The sequence below is a fragment of the Carica papaya genome, chromosome 5, assembly GCF_054855325.1.
Source record: "Carica papaya isolate Zhongbai chromosome 5, ASM5485532v1, whole genome shotgun sequence".
Taxonomy (NCBI): domain Eukaryota; kingdom Viridiplantae; phylum Streptophyta; class Magnoliopsida; order Brassicales; family Caricaceae; genus Carica; species Carica papaya.
In genome coordinates, this window is record NC_142313.1 from 9,753,875 (window position 1) to 9,768,384 (window position 14,510).

The following is a 14,510-nucleotide window of genomic DNA, read 5'->3' on the forward strand; positions in this document are numbered from 1 at the left end:
ATGTGTATTAAAAAGGTCAAATGCGGAAGCGTAATAAAAATTTTGATTAAACATCCCTTACACTAAAACCAAAAACGTACTTAGAGTATAAAAGAACAAACTAACTAAAAGAGAAACTCGAAAATAAAAGCTATAAATATGACTACGGAGTCTTCAGGCGTCCCCTTCGCCGTCTTCCTGCGGAACGGGCTCGGGAACAATGTCTTCCTGATATGAAATGATTAAATAAGGAATGAGCTACACCAGCCCAGTAAAGACATCACACTATCTCACCGTCACGGAGGTAAAGGTGGGTAGAAAACACAAAAAGACCAATGGAGCATAGTTTACAACAAATTCTTTTATCAATAATAAAATCCTTTACTATCCACTTACCTCGATGAAATTCATAAAACAATATACGAAAGCAATAGCATTATCATCATCACGAAATCATAGGAACTGTATAACATAATACTTATCACGCCTTTTGCATCTCAATCATTACACAACATATTTTTCCTTATTTACCAGCCTACTAGTATCCATGGGGATCCATAGGGGTCCTGCTACCTGTGAACCTTTAACACTTGTAATCAGATTCCAGGGCCGTCCCCATACCCCGTCCGGTATGGGCACCAAAACTATAAACCTCAATACCCCGTCCGGTATGAGGGTGAAACGGGCCGTCCCCATACCCCGTCCGGTATGGGCGCCAAAACACATAGGGTCTCCATACCTCGTCCGGTATGAGAGACCACAATCCCGGTAGGGTTCCCTACGGACCCGGTCCGTCCACCATCTCCTAGGATATCTAGTTAGGCTGACCACATTATACAATTATCAATTTACATAACCTTTCATTCCCCCCTTTTCCTCAGTCAGCATCATCAAATCGCACACAAACAAGCAACCAGTAATTCATGCCAAACCAGACAACATACAACCTCGGGTTCTCAGTCATTCAACCCATAATCAATAAAACAGTGATATATGCACACGAAACTATGAAATGAAAACATCAGACCTCAAACTGCATTTAAAACTGTAAAATAGGCCAAACAACAGCTGACCGACAAATACACCAGACTTGGACTCCATTAGCGACCTTAAACAATTTCACACATCTATTGATTCATGAAATACCGTTTTATCATTTATTGAGCTTTAATACCGTGATAGAAAATAGGGTGAGGGGTCCTTACTTGTTTCGGGGTCCGAATACGGCTCCATAGTGCGCCTACAGGCTGTCCCTAATTTTTCCTGAATTTTTTCCGATGAACTGAAACGCACTACTGGTACTTGCACGTGTCCCAAAAAATCCCATATTAGACCCAGGGCCCCTTTCGGCCAATATCGCAATTCCAACACGGTGACTCCGCTGTGCTCCGGCGACGGCACCGCCGCTTGCGGCGGCGATTCGCCTCGGGTTGGCCGTTTTCGGTCGAATTCAGCCACACTTGCATCAGTCCCTGCGATAAAACAACCCTAAGGCCCTCGGGGGGCCAAAAAATTATGAAAAACCGAAGCTTACCGGCGGCGGTGCTCTCGGGTGCGGCGACTCTCCGGCGAGGTTCGTGTTTTGGTGATTTGGCTCCGATCAACCTGTAGAGAAAAGAATGGTGAACACGGTGATATAAAAATTGTATCAAACGGAGGCCAGGAAGGGCCTCATCGGAGGCAAAAACTGAGGAGGGGCGCGGCGGCGCCGCTGGGTTTCGGCCTTGTTTTCTGGCCGTTTGGCCGGGATTTTGGCTCCGATTTGGCCACAGGGGAACTCAGCGTGGAAAAATGAGCCGGAGGTATGAAATTTACCTCGATCGGAGGTCGGAAAACTCCCCAGTGCGGCGGCGGGTGGCGGCAGCCGGCTCCTCCGGCTTCTGGTTCGTCTTCTCTGGCGAGGGTAGGCGGCTAGGGTTTTTGTGGTCAGGTGTGGGGGTTTTATTTATACCCTTTTGCCTTTTGATCACAGCCGTCCATTTTGATTAAATTTGGGTCGTCCGTTTTTGATTGAATCTGGACCGTCCATGCGCGTGCATCTGGGCCGTCTGTGCGATTGCATCTGGGTCGTCCGTGCGCACGCTTGATCTGGGCCGTCCGTTCGCGCGGGAACGCATCTGGGCCGTCCGATCGTACGCACGCGGATCGCCCACGTGGCCCGTTCGCGGGTCGACGTGGTCTTACCACACAGCAGGTCCTGGTTGGCCAGGGCTGCTGACTGGGCCGCTAACGTGGCCGCTGACGTGGCGCTGACGGGGCACAATTTTTCTAAATTGCGTTTTGACCCCCGATTTCTGATTTTCTTTTCAAAAATATCCCCAGAATCCTAATTTTCACCCCTTTTTCCCAAAATCAATTTCAATTAAATCCAAATAATATTTTTACCCCATTTTATCATTATTATTATTTTTATTTTTATTAAAAACAAATTAAATTAAATTAAATAAATCAATTAAAATAATAAAATTATAAATAAACTAAATAAAATTAATAATAATAATAATAAATAAAATAAAGAATTTATTGGGTGTTACAACATGACTTAGAGTAGGACTTACATTAATTAACTTAATTAAAGAAAATAAATTAAATTTAAATTAAGATTTTTCTCTTATGGTCGATTGTTATATTTCTCTTTCTCTCTGATTTCCTTCTATCAGGTCGGGACTCTATTTTGTTTAATAATCCTTGAGAGGATTTAGTGTTAAAGAAGTTCAAAAAATCCTTTTTCTTTAAATAGAAATCAAAGTCATTCTTCAACTAGAAATCAAAATCATTCTTTAAATAGAAATCATAGTATCTCTTCAAGTAGAAATCAAATTCATTCTTAAAATAGAAATAAAAGTATCCCTCTTCAAGTATAAACAAAATTTCTTCTTTAAGTTGAATTTTAAGGAGGACTTTGGATAAGAGAATAAATCTTTCTCCCTTAACGTTTCGTTTTCCTTGTTTCGTTTTCCTTCTTAAATTCTTGTGCTATAAAATCCAAAAAAGATTCTATGTAAAACTCACATTTTTCCTCTCACATATCCTTCTTGAATGTTGATTTTAGTGTTGGGTTGGTGGAGGAATGTGTCCTAGGTTGAAATTCCAATCCTTGCAAGAAAAAAACTCTTTATTCCAGTGGGATTAAGACTTCTCATGGGTGTCAGAATGACCTTCTGAGTTGTCTTCATGCGCATGTGTGCTGGGTATATGCAAGTTGTCTCCGTGCACGTGCAGGCATTTGTTTGTATTGTCCTCATACACGTGGCCATTTTTCTTGGGATTCTATTTGGACTTTTGGGGGTGCTTTTGGCCTAGCTGGGCTCACATCAAGTCCTCTATAATTGGGAGTTTAAAATATGCTATGGTTTGCATCTGACTAGATATTGTTCATACTTTTGATTTAGTAAGCATGTTTTTTTAGAATCTTTAGTAAAGAACATTGGGAGCCGATGAAATGGATTAGTAAGTACTTGAGATGTGCTTTTGAGATGTATTTATATTTTAAAGGCTAGAAACTAATTCTAAATATATATATATATATATATATATGCACATATGGTAGATGACCTTGATTGGAGGAAGTCAGCTTCACAGTATGTGTTTACTTTTGTCAATGGAGTTATATCATGGCAGTTTAAATTATAAAAGTGTGTTGCTCTATCCAAAATTGAGGTAGAATATATAATTATGACCAAACTAAGTAAAGAACTACTTTAGATGAAAATATTTCTTGATGTGTTGGGTTTGAAGAAAAAGGAGTATCAGATAAATTTTGATATTAAAATTGCTCTAAATTTGACTACGAATGCCAATAATACTGTTGGGCTAAAAATTTTGATATAATATACCATTGTATTTATGAAGTGGTGATTAATAAAGAGACGTTATCAAAGAAGATTCGTACTAATAAAATTTCGGTTGACATGTTGATCAACATGGTGATTTGTGACAAGTATTAGTTTCACACCAAGATGGTGAGACTTAATGGTAATTAAGTAATAGATGTGTAGATATCTCCCCATAGGTTAGGGGAGAAGATTTTTTATTACAGTCTAGTAAGAAGAAGGTAAAAAAAAAGATGAGGAGAAGATGTACACACTACTAGGAAGAGATAAGCCTTAAATCTAGAGATAAACCTCAAATCTTTAAAGGATTTTCAATTCGGGGAAGCAATAACCCTAGGATATTTTTAGAGGATCTTCGACCACGAGGAAGAGATAATTTTTCCATGTTTATTAGAGGATTTTCATCAAGGAAAAGCTTATCCAAATAACTTCTCTCGCTTATAAAAGGAAAATCCTTGAAACATAAAATAAGCAAGCTGAGATAAAGGATGTTATGTACAAGGAGGGAGAGAGATAGAGAGAGAGGGAGTGGGAGGTTGAGAGAGAAGAAATAAAAGAGACAAAGTATTAGAGAATTAAAAAAGGGAAGGAAAAGTCTCTAAAATAGAGAGAGAAAAGAAAAAAAGTTTTTTGTTTTTCTCCTATTCTCACACGGTAACCAAGGAAAAAGGTTAGGGCTTTTGCGTCTTTCTCTCACCAAGGAACCTGTAACTAAAAAAAAAGAAAAATAAAGAAGAGATTTCACTTTTGGTTTCCTCTCTTATCACGTACCCAAGAAAAATAAATGAAAAATATATGTTGATATGAACATGAATGATCTAGACTATTTAAGCAATCAACCAAGTCAAGAAAGAAAACAATCCCTAAAGAAGTTTAAAGTCCATGAAAAATCACTCCCCATCCATTAAAGACTTTTTCCCACTCAAGAGAGATTTTTCTCTCAAGAATGAGAGTTTCATTTTCCTTTCAATACCTTTCTCAAGTGGCAAAAAGAAAATCAAGATCAAAGAATTTTAGAAATCCATCACAGGAGAATCAAAATCATATCTTTCAAGTTTTTGAGTGAAGAGCATATCTTTGTAAAAGAGTATATTCATATATGAGAAAAATAAAGGGAGATCATAGATAAATTCTAAGCATTTATTACAAGATCATGGACAAATTTACTTTCTTAAGAAATCAAAAGATCTTTTTTAAATTAAGAGATCTTTAAATTAAAAAATCTTTAAGATATCTTCAGTAAATTAAGAGATTTTTTATAGATCTTCTTAAATTAAGATATTTTCAAGATACTTTGTCATATTTTAAGTCCCTACATATTTAATTTAAGAATCTTTCTATGGGTGTCAACATCTCTATAAAATCGGTAAGGAATCTTCTTAAAACTCGAGATTGTCATCAATTAAGGAGAGATCTTCAATTGAGTTTTAAGAAGATTTCTTACCAATTTTATTGAGATGTAGATGCCTATAGAAAAATTCTTCAATTAAATATTATAGGGACTTAAAATATGGGAATATTGCTTAAAGATTTCTTAATTTAATAAAGATATCTTGAAAATCTCTTAATTTAAACCCCTTTTAGTTCCTTAGGAAAATGAATCCATCCATAATCTTGTGATAAATACTTAGAATCTGTCCATGGTCTCCATTGATTTTTTCCATATATGAATATACTCTTTTAGGAAGAAATGCTCTTAGTTTGGAAACTTGAAAAATATGATTTTACTTATCCCTTGATGGATTTCTAAAATTGTTTAATCTTGGTTTCCCTTTTGCCACTTAAGAAAGGTATGGAGAGGAAAAATGGAACTTTCTTTTTGAGAGAAAATATCTCTTGAGTGGGAAAAAATCTCTCATGTGTGGTGAGATATTTCCCATGAGCTTTTAACTTCTTTATGGGTCTCTTCCTTGTTTGACTTAGTTAGTTGCTTGAATAGTTCAAACCATCCGTACTCACATCACCTGCTTTTCTTTTGGCTTTATGTTTTGGGTGAATTATCAAAGAATGCAAGAGAGATAATAATATTTTTTTTCTCCATTATATGTTAATTAAAGTGTAGATTACCTTATACTTATTTTCTTTGATAGTAGATTGACTCAAAATTTAGTTTGTGGTTTTTCCTTCTACACTGAAGAGTTTTCCACGTATAACCATGTGTCTCTATTTTCTTTTACGAGGTTTTTTTTGCTTGCTAATATTCTATTTGAGTGTGCATTGATTCATTTAATATTGTTATTGAAGCCTTGAATTAATCTGTTAATGACCTTAATTTACAGAATTGATTACATTTCTTAATTAGGATCCAACAGTTTTAATTCCTTAGATTTTACTACTGATTCGATGTAGGTCAGAGTTAAGGGCTTGCCATGATGAATAACTTTAATGCTATTGTAATGGAGCAACTATGAGAACCTATCAGGATATTGAACTAATGGGGGAAGTTAGTTGATGGTTTGATAATATTTGGTTAAAAATAGAATTTAATAACTCTAACTTGTTGACAAGTATGTTTCTCATTATAGCCATGGGTGAGGAGCTTTAGGTGCACTTCTAATTTCACATTTGCTCATCCTGTCCAATTCTTGAAATTGGTATTGTCCTTTATCCCTTAGGTAAATTTCTTATGACCCATAGAATAAACTAGAACATAACCCAACAAACTCTAGACATATATAGGCCAAAGAAGTAATTTTACAGCAAGCCTTCCTTACTTCTTCATATGTGGCAGTTGCAAGAGCTCTTCCATGTAATTCTCACCTTTTAAGCTCAACTCAGACCCGTAGTCTAGTATATATACAAAAAACCTTCAATACTAACAAAAATCATAGTCGAGGGTTTTAGAGGTTTGTTTGTGAAAATAAAAAAGCTTGGGCTGTCTCAAGCCTCCATACATGTGGATAAACATATATACAATAGACTCGGGCTCTCAAATTAACCTATTTTTTTATATGCAATAACTCGACCCAATTATGGCCCATTTAGATTTAAATTGGTCTTGTAATGACTCCAGCCAATGGTTTGAATGTACACTAGAGCTTATAATCAAGTGAGTCCTCTTTTGTTTGTGTAAACATTCTTCTATGAATATATTTTACTTCTCAATTAATATATGTGTGTATATATATTATTTCACCCTTAAAATGTATTGATATAGGAGCCGAATATCAAATTTGATATTCTCTCAACACTAACGACAATACATATATTTAACTAATTTTGTTAAAATAATAAAACAAAAGAAAGCAACATGAACAAAATTATGATAAGCTTTCTAATCTCAAATTGTGATAAGATGCTCTATGTTTTGGCAGTATTCTACCAAGTGAGGACATGTCTAGGATAAATATAACAAAAAAAATTGTGAATTTATTTATAAATTTTTTATTTAATTTAATTAAAGACAATCTAAATTTTGTTGAGGAATTAATAAAAAATTAACTGTTTCTGCAATTTTATTTGAAATTAAACCAATACATGTCACTAGAGCTTCTAAATTCATAAAAAAACATCTTTAAATCTATCTTATCACGTGTTAAAAAAATCCCCTAAGCATGCTTAAATCTATCCCAATTAGCAGCTAAAGCTTGGTTGATACTCGTCTTTTTATGATTTACATGGTTTCAGATTCTAAAGCTTTTTTTTCTTCTCTTTTTTTTTTTTGAAGTCCTAGAGAAAATAAATGTTCGTTTATTTTATAACCATCTTGTCTAGAAAATAACAATCTTATCTTCTCTCTCTAAACAAACAATTGATTAAAAATGGTACAGACTTATTATTGAGAGGCGCACACAAGTTGCTGCTTGTCCCTTGAGTGAAAAAGATAATCTTCTTCACATTTTCTTGAAAAGAAGTGCTGTTGGTCAGAAAACAAGCTCAGCACAAAGAATAGTTTAAATGGTTCCGTTCACGATCCCAGCATGGCTTCCCCTCTTGCTGTTGCTCTCTGTTCTGCTGGTCGTGATGAAGAAAGTGATGTAGTCAAAGAAGCAGCATCCTCCAGGTCCTCCAGGGCTGCACCTCATTGGTAATATGCACCAACTTGGCGGACTTCTTCATCAATCTCTATGGCAGATGTCGAAGAAATACGGTCCTGTAGTCCGATTGAAGCTAGGAAGTGTATCTTTGGTTGTCGTTTCTTCAGACGAAACTGCAAGACAGATTCTCAAAGTTCACGATTTCCAGACTTGCAGCCGACCCAAATTGTTAGCCACAGGCGTTTTCTCTTACAATTATCTTGATATAGGTTTTACTCCTTTTGGCGAATACTGGAAGGAGGTCCGCAAGATTAGCGTTCATGAGCTTTTCAGCAACAGTAGAGTCCAGTCATTTAGGTACATCAGAGAGGAAGAGGTTGCTTCACTCGTTCAATCAATCTCTCAATCTGCTGCTTCCAAGTCTCCTGTGGATTTAACCGATAAGCTGTTTTTCCTTATAGCGAATATGATACTGAGGGTTGCATTCGGAGGCAAATTTGAGAAGAATAAATGCGAGAGCGGCGTGTTTCAAAGGAATGTCAAGGAAACGACGTCACTTATGGGATCCTTCGCTGCTTCTGATTTCTTTCCTTGTGTTGGATGGATTGTTGATAGGCTCACAAGTCTCCATGGTAGGCTCCAGAAGAGTGCACAAGAACTGGATGCTTTTCTGCAAGAGACAATTGATAAGTATGAAGGACATAAGGTAGAAGAAGGGAAGGAGGATATCATTGATGTGCTCTTAAAGATAGAGAAGCAGCAGAAGGAACAAGGTTCTGTTACTCTCACCGTAGATATATAACCTTTTTCTGATTCCATCTCCTTAATTTCAACAACACTTTGAGTAATGCCCATTAATACTGAAAATACATGAGTATGTATACTCTGCCTGCTGCTTGCATCAACATTTAATATACACGTGTCAGAATATATATGTGGGTGGAATTGATAGTTCGCAAATCACCATTGTATGGGCGTTACCAGAGCTTATGAGGAACCCAAGAGTGATGAAGAAAGTACAAGCTGAGATTACAGATGCTATCGGAAACAAAGGACAAGTCAACGAAGATGATGTTGAAAAACTTGAATACCTGAACATGGTGGTGAAAGAGACCTGGAGACTTCACCCACCAGGTCCACTTCTAGCTCCAAGAGAGGTCATGTCCGGATTTGAGCTCAACGGTTACAACATATATCCAAAGACCAGAATCCATGTTAACGTATGGGCCATCGGACGAGATCCCAAGATTTGGAAAGACCCAGAAGAGTTTTTGCCGGAGAGATTTGCAGGAAGCTCGATTGATTTCAAAGGACAGCACTTTGAGTTGTTGCCGTTCGGTGGAGGACGCAGAAGTTGTCCCGGTATGAACATCGCATACACAATGTGTTGATCGAAAGCAAATAAGCTTCAAAGGAGACTCTGTGAATGAGAGAACTTAGAGAGAGAAAGTTGATGAGAGAGAGGGATAGCAAAATAGAGCAAGGTTATGTAACAGCCTATGTTTTGCTATTTTCTAAAAGGCAAGGTTTTTGGAGAAAGAAGAAGCACATTTCTTTTATTTCTTGCTTGTTTATATATAGGAATACAAATTAAAGCAGATTACGTCAACTAACTGATCAAATCAGATAGCCCGAAATCCATGCATACACGTTGCATGGTGTTTTTCGTATCCTAACGTGAAACAACTTCACGGTAGATTTTTTGAACTAAAATTGAAACTCAACGGAAAAAAAACATTAAATTTAACACTCTCCCTTAATGATTTTTTCACCAATCCCCACCTTTCCACGCAATTCCTCAAATTTAGCTTTAGACAGGGCCTTGGTTAGAATGTACGCAAGCTGATCATCAGTGGAGCAATGTATCAGTTTGATTTCTTGATTCCTCTCAGCCTCACGTATAGCATGACACTTAACGTTGATGTGTTTAGTTCTCCCGTGCATTACAGGATTTTTCGCAATAGCAATTGCAGACTTGTTGTCTACAGACAACACTGTAGGTGTTTGTTTATCCAGCTTTACATCATTAAACACTTTCTTCAACCAAATTGCTTGGTTAGCTGCTGTAGCTGCAGCTACATACTCAGCCTCAGCTATGGACTGTGCCACAGTATCCTGTTTCTTAGACACCTATGAGAAAGCACCGGAGCCTAGTTTAAACAAATACCTAATTGTACTACGTGCATCTTCCACACTTCCTGCCCAATCACTGTCAGTGTAGCCGACCAATCCACCCTCAGCTCTTGCTTTGAATTGAACACCAAAGTTCCAAGTTCCTTTCAAGTACCCCAGAACATGTTTAGTAGCTTGTAAGTGTGATTTCCTCGGTGAGGCCATGTACCTTGAAAGCAAACTCACTGCAAACAGAATATCTGGTCTAGTAGCCGTGAGATATAGAAGGCTCCCAATCAAACTTCTGTAATTCCCCTCATCTACTTGGCTACCTTTCTCGTCCTTTGACAACTTCAGGTTCGACACCAGTGGTGTAGACACTGATTTACAGTGATCCATGTTGAATTTATTTAGGATTTCTTTGGCATACTTGCCTTGTGAAAGAAAAATACCCAAGCTACTTTGATGAATCTCCATTCTCAGGAAGTAGGTAGCCTCCCCAAGATCAGACATCTCAATTTCCTTCTCCAATTTCAGCTTGAACTCTCATTTTTTTGTTGTTGCTGCCTATCACCAGTATATCATCAACATGTACTGCAGTGATAAGTCTGTCTTCATCTCTATTCACATATAGTGTTGTTTCTGTCATGTTTTTCTCAAACCCACAGTGAAATAAGTATGTATTTAACTTATCATACCAAGCTCGTGGAGCATGTTTGAGGCCGTATAGGGCCTTGTGAAGAAGATAGACATGTTTCTCCTTTCCAGGTTGAATGAACCCCGGTGGCTGCTCAATATAAATTTCTTCATTCAGCTTGCCATTCAAAAAAGCCGATTTCACATCCAAATGCATCACACTCCAACTAAACTGAGCTACCATGGCCAGAATGAGTCTAATTGTTTCATATCTGGACACAGGAGCAAAAGTCTCTGTGTAGTCGATTCCTAGAAGCTGGGAGTACCCCTTTGCCACAAGCCGTGCCTTGTGCTTGTTTGTTGTCCTGTCCGGATTCAGTTTTACCTTGAATACCCACTTTACTCAAATAGGCTTTCTGTCTGCACTTGATTTTACCAGAGACCAGGTATTGTTTTTCTCGATCATCCTGATTTTCTCTTCCATAGCAAGTTTCCACTCTTGCTGCTGAAGTGCTTCCTCAACAGAGGAAGGTTCTTTTGAAGTAAAGCTGCACCTCTCATAGATGTCAGCTAAACTTTTCATTTTTGTTCTCCCTTCTGCTTCACCTGCTTCATCTTCTTCATCTTGTTCCTCAGCCTGAGTTGGGTTTAATACTGACATAGATTTCTTTCCTTTTTTCACTGTCACACAGTCTGGTTCGACTTTCTGCTTCTCCCAATTCCAATAGCTGTTTTCGTCTACTGTTACATTTCTTCGAATCATAAGCTTGTTGGTTTTCAGACTTAAAATTCGATATGCTTTTACTTCAGTACTGTAACCCAAAAATACTTCCAATTCAGCCTTCACTTCTAGCTTGGATCTCCTGTCATCCGAGACATGGCAGTAGCACACCGAGCCAAATACCTTTAGATACTTAGTCGATGGTTTGATGCCACTCCAGGCCTCCGCCGGTGTCATCTACTTCACAGCCTTTGTAGGCAGCATGTTGAGCAGGAACACAGCAGTGTTCACTGCCTCAGCCCACAAGGCTTTAGGCAGGTGCTTGTCAGCAAGCATGCTTCTTGCCAATTCCACAATGGTTCTGTTCTTCCTCTCCGAGACACCATTCTGTTAAGGAAAATATGGTGCCGTGAGCTGCCTTTTGATCTCATTCTCAGAACATAAATCATTGAATTTGTTGGAATTGAATTCAAGGCCATTATCTGTCCTTAGGCACCTCAGTACACTACCATTTTCCTTCTCTACAATAGCCTTAAACTTCTTGAATTCACCAAAAATTTGAGCTTTATTCTGCAGAAAATAAACCCAAATCATCCTGGAAAAATCATCTATGAACAAGCCAAAATACCTGCATCCACTCATGGATTTTTCTGTCATTGGACCACAGATGTCAGAATGGATAAGTGCCAGCTTCTCTTTTGCTCTCCAATCTGCTTGCGAAGGAAAGGAATTCTTTGCCATTTTTCCCATCTAACATGCACCACATACTGACTCAGTGACTGCAAAATTTGGGAAGTCCTTAGTTAGACATCCCTTCTGTAATTGTTGTAGCTCAGCTGCATGAAAATGCCCAAGGCACCTGTGCCAAATCTCACCTTCTGTTACAGAGGCAACACTGGCCCTATCGACTACTTCTCTGAGCTTCAAGGAGTAGACTTGATCCTTCTTTTAGATGAAAGCGATCAAGCGATCCTCAGGATCATATATCCTGCAGCAGTTATCCTTGAATCCGATCGAGTAACCTCGATCAGTCATCTGATTCACACTCAGAAGATTCTGTGAGAGGGTAGGAACAAAATTCACATCAGTGATAAGCTTCCTACCTTCCCTGGTTTCACTGGCTATGTTACCTTTGCCCTTGATAGTTTCCAGCATACCATTTCCAAGTCGGACCTGGCCTGAGATTGTTTTGTCAAGTGACACGAACAAGTCCTCATCCTTGCACATGTGGGAGGTGCACCCACTGTCCACCACCCAAAGAGTATCATCCTCCACTGGCAGCTTACTTAGCGTAATGAGAATTGTGTCACTTTGCTCACAGGACACCTTGGTGACATTGGCTTGCTGTTGTTCCTGCTTTGGCTGTGATCCTTCCTACTTCTGTTTCTGTCTACAGAATTTCTCCTTATGACCAAGCTTTTTGCAGAAATTGCATCGAATGGTTTTTTTTTTCTTGTACCAGCACTTATTTTTAGAATGATTTGTTAAGGAACAGATACTGCACTGAGAATATTTCCTTTGTTTACTGGAATTTTGGTTTTCAGTTTGATTCCATTCACTCCTTCTCCCTTGATTATGTGTTGAAGACTTGTCTTTGATCTGAGTTGAAATTAAGGCTCCTTCAGTATATTGTCGAACATGCATATTTACCCGTTGCTCACTAGATTGAAGCTTGTTTATCAGCTCAGCCGAGGAGATAGACTCAATGTCTGCAAGCTCCTCTAAGGCTGAGATTTTAGACTCGAATTTGGGGGGCAAGCTGATAAGAATCTGCTCTACTACCCTTGATTCCGGAAAATCCTCCCCAAGCAGTCTCATTTTGTTTACCACATCCGAGAGTTTGGATGCATAGTCCTTCACTGATTCATTTTTCTACATTCTGAGTAATGCAAACTCACTCTTCAATCTTAAGATTTTTACCTTCCTACTTCTGACTCCCCCATCAAACTCTTTCTTAAGTTTCTCCCAAGCAGCCTCTGGTGATTCGAAGTTCATAATCCTTGAAAATACCCTATCCGAGACGGCCGAGAAAAGGCAAGCAATTGCCTTTGGTTTCTTGGCCTTGTCTTCCTCGTGCCTTCTGATTTGGTTTAGAGTGGTAGTGTCCCCTGGTGGAGGAGGATCACTGTCATCTATAATAACATCCTAAACACTTAAGGCTTTTAGATGGGCTCTTATTTTGATTGCCCATACATGGTAGTTTTCTTCGTTGAAGTGTAGGGGGGGGGGTGGTGTGGTTCTAGTGGATGTCATCGGGTTTTTCGAGGGTATATTGGTTTACTAGTCCCTTAAGATGAGGGCTCTGATACCACTTGTTGATCGAAAGCAAATAAGCTTCAAAGGAGACTCTGTGAATGAGAGAACTTAGAGAGAGAAAGTTGATGAGAGAGAGAGGGACAGCAAAACAGAGCAAGGTTATACAACAGCCTCTGTTTTGCTATTTTCTGAAAGGCAAGATTTTTGGAGAAAGAAGAAGCACATTTCTTTTATTTCTTGCTTGTTTATAGATAGGAATACAAATTAAAGCAGATTACGTCAACTAACTGATCAAATCAGATAGCCCGAAATCCATGCATACACGTTGCATGGTGTTTTTCGTATGCTACCGTGAAATAACTTCACGGTAGATTTTTTGAACTAAAATTGAAACTCAACAGAAAAAAAAAACATTAAATTTAACACAATGCTGCGACTTGCACTTGCAAATCTTTTATATCATTTTGATTGGAAATTACCAGAAGGGTTGAGCATGGAAGATATCAACATGGAGGAAGCTCAGGGTATCACTGCTCACAAGAAGACTCATCTTGTGCTTGTTCCTGTTGCCTATGTCTAATCTTCTCAATACGCATCTGTTCTCAACGGCCTGCACTGTATAATTAATTTGTGAGCTTTTTCATTTGCTTAAATCCTTGTATTGAAGTTTCATTTTGGTTTTCTCCTTTCCCCAACAAATGTTATGGTTTTATTGTAACTCAAATGTCATAGTTTTGTTATTTTACATGACAATAATATTTTTATAGTATTATTATAGATGTTATGAAATTTTATCTTTTCTTTTAATTTAATTTTTTTATCCTTAAAAAAATAATTTGTTTAGCCTAAAACTTACCTATATATATTTATACTTAGAAAAATATATTTATAGTTTTGCTTACTATCTTTTAACTAGGTTGTAGATTCATTAACTAATCCATTATTTTTAAATAGTCACTTGTTCTTTATGTTCTTGAATAGTCCCCATAATGATTT

The 14,510-nt window shown here is 37.8% G+C and overlaps 1 protein-coding gene across 1 annotated transcript; it reads left to right on the forward strand.

Moving 5' to 3' along the window:
* Window positions 1-6,246: 6,246 nt before the first annotated feature.
* LOC110808398 (cytochrome P450 71B34-like) lies at window positions 6,247-14,303 on the forward strand. The gene is made up of 5 exons (XM_088220484.1): window positions 6,247-6,255; window positions 6,338-6,406; window positions 7,794-8,588; window positions 8,644-9,153; window positions 13,927-14,303. Exons 1-5 carry the CDS (start codon window positions 6,247-6,249, stop codon window positions 14,092-14,094), a joined length of 1,551 nt encoding a protein of 516 aa, XP_088076610.1. The 3' UTR covers window positions 14,095-14,303.
* Window positions 14,304-14,510: the final 207 nt, after the last annotated feature.